The sequence below is a fragment of the Rhodamnia argentea genome, chromosome 10 (genome assembly GCF_020921035.1).
Source record: "Rhodamnia argentea isolate NSW1041297 chromosome 10, ASM2092103v1, whole genome shotgun sequence".
Taxonomy (NCBI): Eukaryota; Viridiplantae; Streptophyta; class Magnoliopsida; order Myrtales; family Myrtaceae; genus Rhodamnia; species Rhodamnia argentea.
This window is the reverse complement of record NC_063159.1, coordinates 20,573,828-20,593,633: the sequence shown is the minus strand read 5'-3', so window position 1 is coordinate 20,593,633 and position 19,806 is coordinate 20,573,828. Positions and strand designations below refer to the sequence as shown.

The 19,806-nt window shown below is 37.0% G+C and overlaps 1 protein-coding gene across 2 annotated transcripts; it reads right to left on the bottom strand.

Moving 5' to 3' along the window:
* Positions 1 to 14,098: 14,098 nt before the first annotated feature.
* LOC115742323 (probable protein phosphatase 2C 76) lies at positions 14,099 to 19,502 on the bottom strand. Of its 2 annotated transcripts, XM_030676547.2 has the most exons (9): positions 19,225 to 19,502; positions 18,487 to 18,802; positions 17,797 to 17,924; positions 16,910 to 17,008; positions 16,555 to 16,713; positions 16,131 to 16,217; positions 15,382 to 15,473; positions 14,885 to 14,959; positions 14,099 to 14,502 (listed from the first exon to the last, which is right to left on the bottom strand). In XM_030676547.2, the coding sequence occupies exons 2-9, from the start codon at positions 18,744 to 18,746 to the stop codon at positions 14,329 to 14,331; spliced, it is 1,074 nt and encodes a 357-aa protein (XP_030532407.1). In that variant the 5' UTR covers positions 18,747 to 18,802; positions 19,225 to 19,502; the 3' UTR covers positions 14,099 to 14,328. The 2 variants fall into 2 exon arrangements, with proteins under 2 accessions (XP_030532407.1, XP_048127368.1); XM_048271411.1 differs by lacking the exons at positions 18,487 to 18,802; positions 19,225 to 19,502 and adding an exon at positions 17,985 to 18,038 and having other exon boundaries at positions 17,797 to 17,944.
* Between the last annotated feature and the right edge of the window lie 304 nt (positions 19,503 to 19,806).

Here is a 19,806-nt window from a genome sequence, read left to right as displayed (position 1 = left end):
GTCCAATACATTGATCAATCTCATCTAAAACACATGTTAATGGTCCATCCATTGACCAATCTCAACCTCAATTATCTAAGCATGGTTAAGCATAACGCCACATGATAAAGGCGACCAAGATTCCCTCATTGGCTAGGTCTCTACCTATGTTGCCAGTAGCCTACAAAGATATCTTAAAACTAGTATGTGCATACGCACAAACCCCTAACCGGGTTCACAGCGATTTTGAGCATCACACAAACTCACAACAGCGTCCTTCTCAAATCACTAGCCAACTTGAAATCAATATCACAAAACATTTCATATGATTTTTTTCATAAACCAAAATATATATCACAAATCTGTTTTATTAAACCAAATCACATTTAGCTTTCATGAATCAACATATTATAGCACCTTTCATAAACCACATTCATAAGTGATGAACTTTTTGTAATTCTTTCGTAAAAGATTTCACAAATCATGTAGAGGCAATCGGCTCAAATATAAAATCAAAAGATGACTTTCCATTTCTAATAGACAAAACGGCAAGAAATGCTTGATCCTGTTAATGTAAGAAAAATGCTATTTCTCAACTTATATAACCTATATAGTACTTATCATTTTTTGGAGTATGAGTTTATGGCATGCATAGCAACACTTTTGCTCTAAAACTTAATTTCTACCAATAAGTTATTTTTTCTACTTCTGCTTACGGAAAGAAGTTCATTTTTCTACTTTTAGAGTTTTACTTCTTCAAGTGATTCCAAAACTATTTCTAAAGCAAAAAAAAAAAATGCTCGAGAAGTGGAAGATGAAATTGTGTAACCAAATGGAATTATGCTCCAGACGTTGCGTTACTAAACGAATTTTTGCTCCAGAAACATTTTTGGAACAGAAATTCTACTCCACAAATGTTGTCATGCGCGCCCTTACAAACCCAAAGAAGAAATAGTATCAATCACTTTATAAAGCCAAAACCAACTTATAAGAGTTACTTGAACCAACACGTTTGAATTTCTATCAAATGCACAACTCGACTAAAGTAAACTTCTTTAACGATAGAACGACCTATACGCACCAACGGAAGCTTGCCCATAGCGGACACCCATTGCTGTCCGCTATAGATAGCTCATTCACCGATCTACCTTGAGTCATAACTTTCTCCACCGAACTCCGTTAAGCGATCTTATAGTTAAAGTGAAGCTTATTCGACGTGTTACAAAAGCCCCAATATGGCTAACCCAAATGATTGCTGAAAATTGAAGGTAATAGCCACTGAAGTGAACTGTTTGCAATAGCACAACATGCACATCAAACTTGAAAAACTCATTCAGAACAAACCGTGGCTCCAAATCAAGATTCGCCAACTCACATTGCCTACAACACCCTAGAGTTTCATCCTTATATATATAAGGTAATCAAACGACTCCTCAATCAAACCCACGAACTTAGAATTGACCGACCCATGAATTTCACCCTAATTTTTTTAACACAGCTTCAAAAGGATGAAACAAGGCATTGATTGCTTACCCAACGTCGAATCGAGAACGCCGGACGATCTCTCTCTCTCTCTCTCTCTCTCTCTCTCTCTCTAGCGCGCGGACGAGCGACGTTCTTCTTCTTTCTTCGTTTATTCCAACACTTCACACACACATACATAAACCTACTGAAGGAAGGAAAAGAAAAAGGATTTGGGCTGAGGGATATTGAAACAGGGGCTTGTGTTTTGTGTTAAAAGAATAATGGGTTGAGCTTGGGTTTTATTTTAATCGGCCACTTATTTCAGTCTACTCTCCCTAAAAAAAATTCGTTCTTGAAATTTAGACATACCTCAATCATCAAACAGTTAAGTGTAATTGCGTCTTGCCTCCTCCTCAAGCTCTCAAGTGGCTTCTATCTCAATATGATTTTGTCATTCAATATTCACATAAGAGATAGTTCGTCGTCGTAACACTTGATCTTTCTTATCAATGACCCGAATAAGCCACTCGTCATATGTCAAGTTCTATCTTAAACTCATTGGTATAAAATCTAGCACGTGATTAAAATTCGGTACATATTTTTACAACAAGGACACATTGAACACGTTATGAACTCCAGCTAATGGTAGTCGTAAGGTCGGTTTGTAAGCGACTTCACCAAGCTTCTCTAATATCAAGAATGGTTTCACGTATCTTGGACTCAATTTACGCGAGTGCCAAATCTCATAACATCTTTCACAAGTGAAACCTTCAAGAATACATGATATCCCACATTGAACTCTACTTTCTCAGCAAGTAAAGATTGAGCATTGGAAATCGGATGGTCAGCTGTAACCTTTCAAGATACTTAAATGGAAATGAGAGCATATCACTATAGACTTCATCATCAATTTACTGATGACGCCTAGTGCTAAGAATGCTATATGGGTGATTGTTGGTTGGTTGACTAAATCTGCATTCTTTTGGTCATATCGATTCGACCTTTCACTAGATGGCGAAGCAAGACGTGAATGGGATAGTCAAGCTTCATGGAGTTCCAATGAGCATTATTTTTGATAGGGATCTTAAATTTTTGTCCAACTTTTGAAGGAGGAGATTACATGGAGTGTTAGGTACAGCTTTTTATCCGCAAACAGAAGGGCAATTAGAGAGTACGATCTAGATGTTAGAGGATATGTTGAGATCTTGCGTTATTGACTTTGGCGGCTCGTGTAAAGAGCATCTATATTTGGTGGAGTTTTCTTATAATAACAGCTGTGATTCCAGCATTATCATGACTCCTTTTGAAGCTTCATATGGTTGAAAATGTCAAACTCCTCTTTGTTAGGACAATGTTGGTGAAAAAAAACTAACCGGCCTAGAAAGAACTTCAGCGATCATAAGAGAAAGTCAGGCTGATTCAAGAACGTCTCAAAATAGCTCAAAACAGTTAGAAAAAGCTATGTAGACCTCAAAGGCCTAAAGTAGAATTCAGTGTAGGGGATCATGTATTCTTGAAAGTTTCACCTATGAAGAGTGTTATGAGATTTGGCACTCGGAAAAAGTTGAGTCTAATATATGTGGGATCATTCTTGATATTAGGGAGCATTAGTGAAGTCGGTTACAAACTGGCCTTGTCATTAGTGTTATCCAGAGTTCATAATGTGTTCAATGTATCCTTTTTGCGGAGATATGTGCCGAATCCTAATCACGTGTTAAATTTTAAACCATTGATATTAATAGAGAACTTAACATATGAGGATCAACTTAAAGGAGGAGGCAAGACGCAAATATCCTCACATATTTGATGATTGAGGTATGTCTAAATTTCGAAAAACAAATTTTTTTCTGCGGAGGATAAATTGTAATATGCCACCCATTTAGATAGAACACAAGCTCAACCCATTATTCTTTTCACACAAAGCCCAACCTCATGTTTCAATAGCCCTCAGCCCATCCCCTTTTTCTTTTCATCCGTTAGTAGATTTGTGCGCGTGTGAAGCGACGGAATGAATGAAGAAAGAAGAAGAACGTCGCTCGTTTGAGAGAGAGAGAGATCGTCGTGCATTCTTGATCCAAAGACTTCGGGGGTCGGTCGATTATGAGTTCTTGGGTTTGATTTAGGAGTTGTTTGATTGCGTGTGTGTGTGTGTATATAAGAACGAAATTCTAGGATGTTGTGAAGTCGTGTCGGTTAACGAATTTTGATTTGGAGGTATGGTTCTCGGAATGAGTATTTTTAAGTTTGGTGTGCATGTTGTTCTGTTGCAAACAGTATATTTCGGTTGCTATTATCTTCAGTTTTTGGCTGTAATTTGGATTGGCCATGTTGGGGCTTTTGTAGTACATCGAATGAGATTCGTTTTGACCGTAAGATTGCTTGAAACAAAACTCGATGGAGGAAGTTATGACGCAAGAAAATTTGGTGCGCAAGCTATCCATAGTAGACAATGATAAATGTCTACTATGGACGAACTTCCATTGGCACGTAGGTGTCGTTCTATCATTAAATAAGTGTAGTTTAGTTGAGTCATATGTTAGAGTGGCACGTTACTCGATTTTGATCCATTTTTTTTGTATATTTTTATAAAAAGAATTTTGACGCATTGGCTCGAGTAACTCTTGTAGGTTAATTTTAGCTTTATCGGGTGAGTGGTACTATTTTTTCTTTGTGCTTGTAAACCGATACTCCGAATAATTATAAGTATCGGATATGTCATGAGTTGAGGAATAGCAGTTTTGTTGCATAAATAGTATCGAGCATTTACTGCCACTTTGTCTATTTGAAATGGAAAGTCATTTTTTGGTTATATATTTGAGCATATTGCCTCTATGTGGTTTGTGAAACATTTTACGAAATAATCGCGAAAGGTTTATGTCTTATGAATGTGATTTATGAAAGGTGCTTTGATTTGTTGATTCATGAAAGTTATACGTGATGTGGTTTATAAAATTGATTTGTAATATGTATTCTGATTTAGAGGTAAGTACACTATAAGTGCTATAACTTTTGTACGGCGATCACTTGAGTACCATAACTTTTTTTTCGCTCATGTGAGTGCCATAACTTTCAAAAATCAATCACTTAAGTGCCATCGCTTACGTGGACATCGGAAAAGCTGACATGGAATTGGCGAACCACTTTTTCGAATATATTAATGTACACGTGTAATTTTTCATAAATTTTTATTTATTTTAAAATTTTCTTTTTTTTTTCTTTGGGTTCTTTCACGGTTTTTGCCCCTTGGCCGGCGACCCCGGCTACCCTCGTCGGCCACCACCGAACGACCTCGAGGCAAGGGCGGGCTCACCCCGCCCCCATGAGGCTGCGACGGCCCTAGGTGACGGCCATCACGGCCTCGGCTGCGATCGCCCTGGGTGACGATACCGGGTGACGGCCATCACGACCCTCGTTTTAAGGTGCATTATGGGCGAAATTAATTATTTTTGTTCAAATTTCATATTTTTTGTAGTTCAATTAAATTCCTAAAAAAATCCCAAAACGATGTCAATTTTTCTTAAGGTAAATCATGTTTTTCTATACCTTTGCATGTAAAATAACGTCCGGCACAATTTAGAACTTTGAGAAATCAATTTCTTAAATCAAATTGGATGTTATTTCACTTTAGGATAACTTTATACTTCTATTTTTCTTAAATCCGAAAATTCATGAAAACATACAAAAAATATCATTCATATTGCATAGCATATAGTTTAGATTGCATATTTGCCACGTGATTATGCCATGTCACGCATTTTTGTCATGTCGTTACGCCACATTATTCATACGTATGCTATATTATGTCATTGTTTTCATGTCATTTAGGCTAGTTCATTGCATTTCACATTAATTGTCATGTACAGTAATTGCATTTGCATTTGTATTTAATGAAAGAAAATACGTAAGAATTACATCCATGTTGCCTATCAAAGATTTTCATGAAAATTGGTACCGATATGGCGTTACTTGAAAAATTAACATAATAAAGTTCCCGAACTTATTTAATCTCTAGTTCGCATGAAATAAAGTATCTCTCCCGTATGCTTTATTTGGGTTTCTAATTAACCTACCACAAATTATTAGTGGTGGTTCCAATTGAAAAAATAATTGCATGTTAATTATCCGAACCTTAAGTCACAATTTGGTAAAGCTTTGGAAGAGCTTGAACTAGATTTTTAGGTCGCGCCAACATCCAAACACATGAAAGTATAAAATGGTTGATTTTTTACCTTCGTAAAGCTCATATTGGGTTTTTCTCAATCAACGGTCTTAATAAACTCGATTTATAATATAACACGCGGTTTAAACAACCTCCACCTAAAAATGAAAAGAGATTTTATTTTCAAACAAAAGAGTTCGAGCCATTTCTTGCAACGAATAATTTTTCCTTTCAACTACACCGTTTTACTCAGGAGTATAAAGAGAAGAAAAGTTGTGTTGAAAATCGTTTTTATCACAAAAGTCAGAAAAACTTTGATTTTCAAATAGACGTTCACTTTGAAGTTCTGCAAGAGGCAAAACCGATACCTCCGGCCATCAACACCTCCGGAACCAAGAATCTTCGAAGTAACAATGAACAGAGTTAGAAAGAAGACTACCCACAAGCGGACTCGCATTCGGGTAGAATCAAAAGCGTCACCACACGACTTCTTGAGATCATGTCATCGTGGAATCACCTTCAACTAGGACAATCAACACAACCAAGATGAAGAATCCGCCGGCTAACAATGGACAGAGGAAGGCTTACGCTTTATCATATGCTTTGAGAAAGTTCTTGCCCTGAGAGATGAAGTGGCGGAACGAGTCGAGGCTCAAGTTTCCGGCGGCTAGAGCGATAGCGAAGGGAGTGTACTCGACGAAGACCGCCTCCCTGCTGGAGTGGATGCGGAGCCCACGAGCGAGGTTGACCCCGTCCTCGAGCAAAGGTTCCTCGGTCCAAGGTGTTTCCGGCGAAGAAGACATGTAAAGAGGAGAGCTAGACCCGGTTGGAGAAGGAGACGCCATTGGAGATAGCAGTGAAGCAACAGCAAAGTGAGCGGGGAAGGCAAAACAGTGAAGAGAGCCGCCAAAATGAAAGATTGCGAGTGGGCTGAAAGTTTTCAGTTCGGAGATTGCATTAACGGAAAACGGTTTTCAGTTCGGAGTTTGTATTAACGGAAAACGGTTTACACATGCGACTTTTTTAAAATTCCTTTTTTGCCCTTCATGTTACTTTTTTTATTTTATTTTACTTTCATCTTATTTTTTTCTCCCTCCTCCTCAGCTTAGCTAAATTAGAGATTCTATTATTGATTTGCGTAATTTGTTCGCCGACGCTTTCCGTTAATCGGGAATATACTTTTTTAAATTGGAGGAATGAAAGCTAATAAAGTTTCCTAAAATAAAAAATTTACTATGTTAGAAATCAAGTAAAATTGAACAAACTAAAGATATCCATAATCCATGGGAATATATAGATTCCCAACTTCTTCACGACAAGAATCGGTGAAGTAAATGTGGTAATTAATTCGACGGATTGTGGTGCAAATTGTTTATAATGAAAAGAAAAAATTATCAGAAAAGTCTCAAACTTATTATAATTGTGTCAATTCAATCCTAAACATTTAAATCTATCTAATTTAGTCCTAAATCTTTTTGCGATTTGTCAATTTAGTCCATCGGGTCAATTTTGACCGGAAATCGTGTTGGAAAAGTATTAGAGAACATGAAAAACAACAATCATAGGAAATATGTTGGAAAATGAAAGAAAGAAGAATAATTGTCTAAGGTGTGCAAGCATTGTCTTTAAAGATAATTTCGCTTTTCGAAATACGAAACTCAGTGCGTAAGGCTTCTAGCGGCTATCCTCCCAAGATACAACAAACCTTCTTATATACTCCATACTGAATATTAGAAAGAATATGAACAACGTTCTATATATAACCCAGTAAAAAAAAGTAAGAGAAGGAAAGATAGTTCTCTTTTTCAATTCGATAGAACTATTTTGAATTGTGATTTGTACTTTTATATTCAAACAAAAGAGCCTTTAAGAATTAATTGGTATTTAATTGATGACCGTTATTTTACCGTTACAAGAATAACTGGGAGCTTATGAATCAAATGTTACAAAACCGTATAGAGCCGTTATATGGCCGTTAAAAAACTGTTTTGTGACAGTTAGAAAACCGGCCGTTGGAAATAATGATGTTTAATCATAGCATTCATAATTTCTATCAAAACTATTTAAAAGAATATTTCAAAACTGCTGAAATATCCAACAGTTTGTTGAAGTGTATGCAAGCCATTGTAAGTGGCGCCGCTAGTGCCGACTTAGACAATTTTGAAAATATGTAAAAAAAGAATTCTGAATTTTTTTATTTTTTCTCCTTTTTTTTTTAATGTTTTTTCATTGTGACTGGAAAGGTCGATTTTGTTAAGGCTGGACGATGTCGACCTCGCTAGAGGCAGGTGCCTCGTCGAATTTGGCAAGGTCGATCTTGCCCAACGACGGTAAGGTCATGCCTCTCCCGTCCAGCCCTATTCGACATCGCCTAGCGATGGAGAGGTCGAGTCTCACTAATCACAATGAAAAAACAGAAAAAAAAAATGAAAAAAGAGAAAAAAAAAATAAATCAAAAATTAAATTTTGAAAAACATATAAATTGTCCACGTCGGTATCGATAATACTACGTAATATATCCGGTGTCAACTTTAGCAACTTCCGATCAAAATTGGCCGGATAGACTGATTTGGCAAATTATTAAAATATTTTTGACTAAATTGGCTAAATTAAAAAGGTTTAGGACTAAATAGATACAATTATGATAGGTTTAGAATTTTTTTTTTGTTATTTCCCCGTAAGGAAAATGCACTTTTATTTCTTCCACGCTCCACAAAATTGACAAAGACAGAGCCCGATTTTTATTGACCTCCACACATGCTAATGTGATGCACGTTATTAGGTTTCATGTATTATTAGGTCTTGTATCTTCATGCTAAGACTATTTATATGTTACCGCTTTGAAAAAAAAGATGTTTCTAGGTATTGTTAATGCATTCCTGAATGCGGGAACAAATGTTTTGGGATTGGTTGGTGGGAGCGAGTTTACAAGGATTATAGCGGGGGCATTTATGTTACATTAATTCCGAGATTTTAGAGTAGACGTGATTCTCCGGGAGAAGGTATAAATTCATTACTTTCGTCTTCAACGTATGTATTGGCAAGCCTTTGTTTGTTCATTAATGGCATCGCCTCAACACTGAGCCAAAATCTCAAAACGTTTTACCGTGATTGTTTGATGTCGGTAGACCTATCAAATGGATGGGTTAGGTCGAAAATGGTTCGACCCATATTGATCCATATAACCTATTTTGACCCATTAAAAAAAATCTAATGATGCATATCTAACCCGATCACACTTCAATATTAAATTAGTCGGCCGGCGGACGGTGGCCCATGGATGGGTTGTGGGTTAAAATATGAGTTTGTCTTTAAACCCATTTCCAACCCACATATAATCAAGTTTACAACTCAAACCCATTAATAATCCATTTATTAAAACTTGAATTGAGAGGTGACAAAATGGATCAAAAACCCATATATTAACCCATATTTAAAAATGTGAGTCATAAATGGGTTGCTTAACAAACCTAACACCAACATCAACATCACATTTATTCCAAACTAATTGGAATCGGCAATCAATGAACCCAAAAATAAATAAAATAAAAGCAAGATTGATTGAGTAGGTCATAAATTGGCCACTTAAAAACTTAATGGGTCTTAAATGAATTTTAAATGGGTCCTAAATAGGTTTCCTTATTATCTTAAGAGAGTCATATAAAGATTTTTTTTTTCCTTTTTTTTTTCTTTCTTTTACTTTTTTCCCAAGAGGCCCTTGAGGGTCGTTGGCAAACCCTCACAACGACCAATGAGGGCCACGAAACCCTAGCTAGATTTGGGCGAGGGCCTCGTGGTCCTCGCTTGTGGTCAACTAGAGTTGGACGGCCCTCGCTGGACTTTGAAAAGAAAAATAAAACAAAAAAGGAAAAAATAAAAATAAAAATAATCAGAATTTTTTATTTTTTTAAAGAATTGTCGACAATATTTTAGCAATATAATTTCTTTGTAGTGTATAAGTTTCGCTAATTTGGATTAAATGAAAAAGTTGTAGTAACATGAGTAGGGTCGGGTATTGATCGAAAAATTTGTATTACAATAAATGGGTCATAAATAAGTTAATGAGTCAATAGGTTATGACCTGACCCAACCCAATCCATGCGTTTAACATGTCTACTTTTTTTGGTCAGATAATAGGTCTACTTGAATAACCCATATTTGTCCAAATGGGTTAAGATATGGGATTTTAACCCATTTTGACACCTCTAACTATCGATGACGTTGTTGGTCAATCTTCTTCAAATTGTTAACTAGTGAAAGCTCTTATCGACTTCAAAAAAAAAAAAAAAAAGCTCTTGTCGACATCTTGCACTATGGACGAGTCTTACTCGCCAATAGTTTTGTCCATGAACGACCCCTACTTCGACTAATTTTGCTCTCATCAACTGAGGCTGCTATTCAACGATATCAACAAAAAATTAGTTTTTTTTTTTTTGTCAATTGTAATTTATTGAAATAAGAATGAGGAAAAACAAAATATAGTATAAAAAAATTAAGATTAATTTTTCCATTATTATTGCGATTCTTTTACTAGACATCCAATAACATTAAGCCACATGTAATGCACGTGTTCCCGTGCTACTCTTGATAAAAATATGGCTGTTGTAAGAATAATAAATCTTGAAGAAAACTTGTGCACGGACTTCATTGATTTGCTCACTTAAAAGCAGACTAAAGCTTTTAGTGCAGACGATTGGAAGCGATTGCTGTTTTTATCATGAGAAGCACGTGCATTTAACAAAAGTCATGATTCTTAATTTAATTTATATGAATATGAATTCACTAAACTTAGTATCAAACAAAATTTGTCAATGTTCACTGTTAATTGACAATAATTTGCATGTGATAATTATACATAAAATCATAAATCCATTGTATGACGGTCAATTTAATTTTCTGTCTAAAACTAGCTAGAAGGACTAAAATGGCAAATCGTTAAAAATTTGATAACTAATTGGCACAATTAAAAGGGTTAAGATTATGTTGGCCGTCGTACGATAAGCTTAGTACTTTTTGGACAAGGTTTCTTATTTTTCCTCTACCACAGATCTATGTTAATATAACGTGGAGGTTTACCATAGCATTCTATTTTTTATTCTAAGAAATAAATCAAATGATTTGCTTTTAGGAACTAAATAATCACACATAGATTAGTACAAAAGTTTATTTGACTAGGACTATTGGTAACATGAATATAGATGACATCATCTGAAAATTCGAGATCTCATCTAATGTGGATGAAGAAAGTACCCACACTGTCTTGCCAATCAAAATACAACCTACTTAAAAAATTTGGACGAGATTGAAAAGCATCTTTACTCCACATTTAGATGAAACTAAATTGTGCAATTTATTGTCAAATTAGAGTTGTTTCCACGTAAAACGACATAGGCGTATAACACTTTCCAAAATTAAATGAAACGACTTGATCGATTTTATGATTTGTTATCACAAGAATTTGATATAAATTGTGCAATTGATTGTCAAATTAGAGTTCTCTCCACGTAAAATGACATGAGCATATTATACTTTCCAAATTTAAATGAGGGATAATACCACGAAAAACCGTCAATTGGTATTTTTGTTGCAAATTTATCCCAAACTATTTTTTTAACCACCAAAAATCCTAAATTGATACACTTGTGACAAATTTACCCCCAAATTATTTTTTAAACCACCAAAAATCATAAATCGGTACACATGTGACAAATTTACCCCGAACTAGTACACTTGTGACAAATTTATCCTCCATTACTTTTCGTTAAATTGGGTTAACACCACGAAAAACCTCAAATTAATACACATGTGACAAATTTACCCCGAACTAGTACACTTGTGACAAATTTATCCTCCATTACTTTTCGTTAAATTGGGTTAACACCACGAAAAACCTCAAATTAATACACATGTGACAAAAAAAAAGAGATAAAAATCTCAAATTGATACACCCGTCAACTGCTACATGTCATCTAACTCAGGCGTTTGACGATAAAATTTAACGAAAACTAATTAAGGGTAAATTTATCATAGATGTACCGGTTTGGGGTAAATTAATAACAGATATACCAATTTGAGGTTTTTTATGATCAAAAAAATAATTTGGGGTAAATTTATCGCAGGTGTACCAATTTAGGGCTTTTCGTGGTATTAACCATTTAAATGAAATGACCAGATTGATTTTGTAATTTGTCAACACAATAATTTGATACTAAGCAATTGATTGCCATATTAGAGTTGTCTCCCCCTAAAATGATATAGGCGTATTATACGTTTCAACATTAATGAAACAACCCAATCAAATTTATAATTTGTCATCACGAGAATTTGATACTAAATTGTGCAATTGGTTGCCAAATTAGAGTTGTTTCCATGTAAAATGACGTAGGCGTGTTAGACTTTCCAAAATTAAATGAAACGACTAGATGGATTTTATAATTTGTCCTCACGAGAATATGATACTAAATTGTGCAATTGGTTGCCATATTAGAATTGTCTCCACGTAAAATGACATAGGCGTACTAGACTTTCCAAAATTAAATGAAATGAGATTTTATAATTTGTCATTACGATAATTTGATACTAAATTGTGCAATTGATTGCCAAATTAGAGTTGTTTCCGCATAAAATGACATAGGCATACTATTATACTTTCCAAAATTAAATGAAACGACCCGATCAATTTTATGATTTGTCATCACGAGAATTTGATTCTAAATTGTGCAATCGATTGCCAGATTAGATTAGAGTTGTTTCCATGTAAAATGACATAGGCATACTATTACACTTTCCAAAATTAAATGAAACTACCCTTATAGGTTTTATAATTTGTCATCACGAGAATTTGATAGTAAATTGTGCAATTGATTGCCAAAATAGAGTTGTTTTCACGTGAAATGCATATCATATTTTTTAAAATTAAATGAAAAAACCATATCGATTTTATAATTTGTTATTATGCAAACTTGATACTAAATTGTGCAATTGATTGCCACATTAGAGCTGTTTCTGCATAAATGACATAGGCATATTATACGTTCCAAAAGTAAATGAAACGATCTGATCAATTTTATATTTTGTCATCACAAGAACTTGACACTAAATCAGGCAATTGATTGCCAAATTAGAGTTGTTTCCACATAAAATGACATAGGCGTATTATACTTTCCAAAATCAAATGAAATGGCCCGGTCGATTTTATAATTTCTCATCACGAGAATTCAGCCTAATACTAATCAGGAATTGACAGTATTAAGAGGAAAAGATGAACCATCACCCCAACCTAAAGAAATCAATAGCTGTTTTCCGATTAAAGATGTTCCCATTCCCGTTTTCATTGAGCGAATCGGAGTGAATTCAAAATGTAACCAGAGAACCGTCACCTAGAAACCCTAAACCCGACACTAATTTGTACTTGCAGGTCAAGAGATTCAAAAAATCTACAATACTTTAATTAAAACTCTTCATCTAAAATATAACGACATAAAAAGTTTTGGCGTTAGGAGTCGCCATTCTTTATCCCAAAACAAACATACCGGCTGAGATTGGAGGACAACCTCGAACCATTCATTCGTATACGCTAATCGTCCAAGAGCTCCCGACCGCAGTTGCTTCCGGCATGCATGTTTCCCCGATACCGCATCTCAATCCTTGAAGATTGGCGGTGGCGGCGGCAACAGCGACGAGCTATTCCGGCGACTGGGTCCAGAAGGAGGGACTACTGATCCTTTGGGAAGCACATGGAAATGAAAAGATGGTCCTTCAGCCTTCCCGAGCACCCTCGCCTCAATAGCAGGGAGGGAAATTAGGCCCAGCGCCAAAACCATCAGCAAGATAAGCCACGAGCATTTTACACCACCACTCTTCATCTTCCTTTCCCTCTCTAACTCAAAACTGTGTGTTTTGTGGACTCTAGGGTTTTGTCTATTTATATAGTACTAATATCTGTTGCGAAGGAAACAATTTCTTTGGATGGAATAACGGAAGTTGCCATATAGAGTTAAATACTAACCAGTGGTATAAAAAAATTGCTGGCGTGTGCACAAGGAATAAGTGGTATCAATTTTGTTATTTTAGGAAAAGAATTTTAAGTTTCTATATGAACAGATATGGTTAAGTTTATTTCCAGAATCATTCAGAATTCATCTGTGATTTGATGAGAGTAACTTAAATATTATTGAACTACTACGGTTTCATCCATTTGTTTAGGTATGTGACCTTGTTATTAATATCATAATTGACATTGTTTTTTAATTGGAACTTATGTGAAGAAGTTTGAGGTTGAAATATGCTTTGGATCTGTTATAGTACCCTTTTTTGCATATAATCCCCTTTGTTCCGCCGGAAATGATTCGCGACGAAAGATCTTTTACCGAAGGTAAATGCTCTACACGACCTTGATGTGTCGGACTCCTGAAAATGCTGGGTTCATAAACACCAGCAAGACTCGTGAAGGAAAGCGTTCAATTAGACCCAAACTGCAAAATTGTATGTATAATCAGGAAAACCGGAATAAGCACTAATGAACCAACCACACCTTTCAAAGACAACAATGCTCCTGAGCGAGCAATGAGTGGCATTACGAGGGAACAAGGAACACAAACAATGAATGAACAAATCGCCGCCTCCTTGTCGAGCACAATCGGCTCAGCATGCATGCGCAGATCACGACATTCAATTACTTACATCTTATACAAAATCTACACATGCAACGTCGACTTGAGATTTCCCTAATCAGAGTTTTGGCGCTGGTCCTCCGAAATGGTTGATCCAATTTGGTTATGATTAAACTTTACCACGATACACGTGATGTTGTCTGCACTTCCCCGAGTAAAAGCAGCCTCTGTCAATTTCCTGGCTGCTGCTTCTGGCTCTTCTTCTCCCCGTGCAAGTGAAACAGCATCCTGCGAATGAAGGACCCACGGTGAAATAACAACAAAACAAATGCTGAGCCAGGAAGATTCGGTTTCCTTGTTTTCAGAATTGAAGATGATTCATAGTAAGATCCGGAAGCATTGTAAGACTCAGTGTGATGGAAGCAAGTCTGATGCTGAAGCAGGATATTACGTTCAGTCCTGATGTTTTCGCTAAGTTAATAGTTGAAAATTGACTACACCTCATAATTGTACTTTACACTAGTCAGATTACAAGTAAATTCAAAGGCGAGACCATGTAATGAGGACCTTAAGATTTACTGTTGTTAGATCATTTCACCCATTTGGTTAAGCCTAACATTTGCAAAGAAAGGGGACAATGCAACCAAATGAAATATGTAAAGCTCTTTACCTCATTAGGGACCACATCCCACAGTCCATCGCTTGCTAGCACAAGCAATTCAAATTCCTCATCTATCTCTTGATCCTGAAGCAGCACAATCATAACTTAAGCATGCTAGTCTCGATAAATCAACCTGGCTCTACATCATGTAATGCCAACAATTCCATCATGGCCAAAACTATCTATTTTTGCGGCTAACCCCCTTCATACAACAGAAATTTTGGAACCCTCATAGGCAGAATGCTTGGTATAGCTACGACAGGCATGGAGTTCCGGAACAGTTAATGAACAGTCAAGCATAAAAAGGACGCGCAGATGAAAATCTCAAATTTGCATTTTTATTGAAGTTGAAAAGGAGTACCTAACAGATCAACAAATATAAGATGACCCACAACATTCGACCCTACATGGATAAGAGAACAAGACTTATGCTTCTGGCTTGTATCACACACTTGAAATCCTTCTCTTTGGTCATAATAAGATGACTAGATGCCAATCATGCTTACCTGAATCTCAGGCTCTGCAACAACAAATTGCTTCAACATCCGATTCCCAAAAGCACGAGACATAGCTAAAACACCTCCTACCCGCCAGGTGCCTGATGAGATACGCAAACTTCTTGACAACTTGTCGCTACAATTTCTAATCAAAGTAACAGTACAGCACCAACAAATGAAAGATAATATCCAAATAAACAATTTAACACCAGTAGCTGGTGCATAATGCAGTACACATGAGGACCACGTAGGCCTTTTGCAAAGACAGCAGTCATCCACGAGAAAGTAGTGGCAAAAGAATGAATACAATTAGACATGATATCCAGACAAATGAAGTCAGAGAGGTATACTACAAATACAAGGGGGTGACCATGCACATAAAAGCATGTCTCCAACGTGTCAATTTGAGAAAGCCAATTCTTCTCAAGCTGCCCCTGTGATGTTAGCCCAAAAGTGTTGAGAAATTTAAACATTTGAATCCCAACCACAATGAGTCCATTTTAACGAAAGTGTCGATTGCAAAGGCTAATCAACAAATTGTCGGCTCTGAAGGTAGGAAGAGTGTCCACATTTCCATATCAGTGTTCTACACTTCTATGGGAAGAATTGCATTTCAAGTCTCATAGCCTCAAAAAACAGTCTAACTCGGGGCTTCAGGAGAGTGTGAAAACATTTTCAGAATCAAGGGCATCAAGACTCAATTCATGCATCTCTCAGAATTTCAGCTCTCACACAAAGAAGATAGAACAGAAGCATACCTGCCCACATAACAACACCTCCAGCATTTTCAATTCGCTTTCTTTCATCACTTCTATTTGGTTTATGATCTTCAGAAAGAGGAATAGCTGTCCAAACAAAAGAAACATTTAGTGAACTAAAACCACAGCTGCAAAGATCTAAATGGCTCTTTAACATGTGGACATAACTGAAAATAGCATACATTAGCTAGATAGGATTATACTCTGCTGAAGCAAAAGTATCCAGTTACCAAAAGGTGGCAATGGATTCCTTAAGGTCATTAGATTATCCCCAGTAATAAAAGAAAAAACCGTCATTAACAATACGGATTAAAGGTACTCAAACTAAGGTCATGGATATAATGCATGCCAAAAGGCACAGGAAAGTTTTCAATATCATCAGGAGAATTTGCACAGACGACAAGACTCCTCACATGAATGGTACCTTTGCCAGCTTTTGATATTACAGTCCGAGAGTCTCCCACATTCGCCACATACAGATGGTTACCCACCAGCACGGCTGTCGAGGCAGTGGAACCATCATCCCGAAAAGTATCTCTTTCAGATTCCAAAAACTCCACATCAGTCTGCTGATATGTTTCACCTGCATTCAATGTTAAATTCCAAGAGATGTCAGAAATTACACCAACCGATCTTAGGCAAAGAAAAGCTGCCTTATCAGATTTATCAAGTGATTTTCAATGTGATGTTAGCAGTAAACAACATACTGCACCATCACAGTTCCACATCTCAAAAGTAACCATCGGCACTAAAGTATTATACAAAGGAAAGGAACGCACTTATTGCTAGTTTTGTATCTGTCATAAATAGTGGGTGCTTCATAAGATTATCAAACAGGTGCTCCTTCAGATACTCAGCAGCGCGAGAACCACCATGACCTGTAAGATATATTAATGTCATGATACACTTTAAATACTCTGCCATACAAGTATGAAGTGGTATTAATAGCCTTTAAATCTATTATTAATAACATCACACTATTTTGCTCATAGAAGTATCTAATCTTGAAGATTACAGTACTTTCACCTAGCTAGTTTCACTTTCAACAATACATCATCAATTCTGGGCCAAAGCCTTAGGAAACGATTTACAGAATTACAAGACTATGGCGCCAACCCTTTGGCTAGACATAAATGTTTATTGACAGATTTACATGATTCCAAAACTAAGCTAATTGTATTATTTAATGAGATCAATCACGGGCTCAAGTTTCAAAGTTTTATGAGGATTCAGCAATAGCTTCCCATCTTATTATCCTCAATTAACTAGCTTCAATGATAACTCTAGAGGTTTAATAGCTTCAAACTACAGACTGAATTGTCCTCGTTCAGTCTACTGCTACTTAACTTCGAGCCCACATGATCATTTCACTTGTCCGTGTCCTCAATGTGTCTTGGCATGCATGCGTGACAAAATGTTAAACTTTCTACCCGATAAACAGTTATATGTGTGCCTATACCATTCACTCTCATACCTCCACCCCAGAAAATGGCACGAATTCAAAAAAAGACGAGACACTGACTTCTCTTTCAAGAGCTGTAATAGAGTGGAACTGTGACTCCGAGACACCCATATTTTTTTTCCAAGAAGTCTGCAATCTTCAGTTGACAGAATTATAGAAACTCTTCTATGTTTTCATATATAAGTGTACAAGAGGGAATCTAACCATCGAATATTCCAAACATGCAGATTGTTTTGCCATCAATCTTGGAAGTTTTAATATCATAAAAGTCCTCCATGGTAACTCTCTTTCCACGGAAACTGGAGTATCCACAGCTCAGTTTTCCATCTTCACTGCAAAAAAGAAAAGAAAAGGAGAATTGATTATTAAACAACCGGTTTTACCTTAGAAAAATAAACATCAAGCCAAACTAGCCAAAGACATGCAATCATGAGCCTATGCTAAAGTTCCAATCATTTCTTGCCAATCTCCAGAAGAGAGGAACTAATTAAAAATAAGGCGTGGGCGTTTGACGAAACAGTTCTTATTTAGCAAGTGGAGTCGTCAAATGGAGTAGCAGAAAATATAGCAAGAAAGGCCATTTCAATATCCGAATCCAAAGAACTAGCTGAATAGATTTTTTTCTGTAGATAAGCGCCAGTTGCATCTTAGTAATTACAAAGAAAAGGTTCTTTTTCCAAACATGTAGAAACCAACGTCAGATTGTTTGCTCAATAAATGACATACATCACACGAGAGAGGAGACTCAGATGAAACACAACAAACATCCAAATGTGAGGTCTCTCTGAAATCAAACCCCCGCCCCCAGAGGAAAAATGAAGGCAATAAAGAGATCGCCCAAATTAGCTAGAACAAGAAAAAACCATGCTAGAGTCGCTATTGGTGCAAACGAACCTCTTCCATCCTCCACTAGCAATTCCACCATCATCCTCTTTCCCCACCATCATATCTACAACTGGTTCTCGATTTTCCATTGCTCCTGTGTCAACCATCATCTTGACGCTTGTTCTAACTTTGCAGTTCCACGGACGATTCAAAGCTAAACCAGAATGTACAGCTCTCACGAAACTGCCTGATGGAAGCCCTCCACAGGTAAAAATTCCTACGTGCGCAGCTTGAACAATGACACTCCTTATGCAGTTGGTGCATATCATCTAAATCACCCGAGCCAGGCCTTTCGATGGATACTTCCCGAATGAAACCAACACAACTGAAAAAAAGAAAAGGAAAAAAAAAAAAAGGACAATCGCAGAGGCGGTTAGTTTCTCTTTTCAAGAATCACCCAGAGCGCAACCGATTTTAACAGATCATTCATGTATTAATCGACCTGACAAATAGAATCATCCGTGCCATTAAAAGGCTATATACAATCACAAGGGTCAAAGATGGATTTACAGCTCGGAAAAGCTAATCTTAGAAAAAGCAAGATACCAGAATTGACCAAAAAGGGGAAAAAATACGAGACACACAAAGTAAAGATCCAACTGCACAACTCGATCTCAATCTGCTCGATCGCGATCCTGAAAGGATAACCTCTTCAATTATTACGAAGAATGGATAAAAGAACAGAATCAAATGACTGTCGAGCTGAATCCAAGTCAAGTTGCAAATGAAGCCGGTGCGAACACTCACATTACGGCAGATCTCGCGCGCGAGGAATCGCCGAGCTTCAGCTCCGGGAACGGAATGGTGAAGATCCGGCCGATCGGATGGGACAGCGGCGATCAGGCTCGGACGACAAGGGTTGTGGTGGTGGTGGTGGATCCGAATCCGACGTTGCATATACCAAACAGCAACAGGTGTCTACTTTCTCTCTCTTTCCAGAAACCAAGAGAATCTGAAACCCTAGAGAGAGAGAGAGAGAGATTGAAGATGGAGAAATATAGAGTGGACAACAACAAACACAGGTAAACTTAGAGAGAGAGAGAGAGAGAAGTGAGATTGCAAAACGGTGCAGACAGAGGAGAGAGAGAGTGCTGGATTTTTGTAGCTCCTGGCACCGAAGAAGAAAAGGCAACGTGGCACACTCCATGCATCCACTTGGAGATCCGATACGATGCGGTCGAGCCTACGGTTGCGCCCCTCCCCTTGCAATCTCACAGGTCACAGCCACGTCACCAGTAGGTGTAACCGGGCCGGCCAGGCCTGGATTGAGCTCATAAAAGACTTTCACAAAATGCTAAGATGTTTGGCAAGATTTTAAACCCCCTCCCT

Coding starts and splice junctions, on each gene's coding strand:
- LOC115742323 (XM_030676547.2), bottom strand. CDS start 18,746: ATGATATGCACCAACTGCATAAGGAGTGTCATTGTTCAAGCTGCGCAC. Junction 15,474..16,130: donor AGGTGTTGTTATGTGGGCAG/GTATGCTTCTGT, acceptor GTATCTCATCAG/GCACCTGGCGGGTAGGAGGT. Junction 14,960..15,381: donor TTGCAGAGCCTGAGATTCAG/GTAAGCATGATT, acceptor GTGCTGCTTCAG/GATCAAGAGATAGATGAGGA.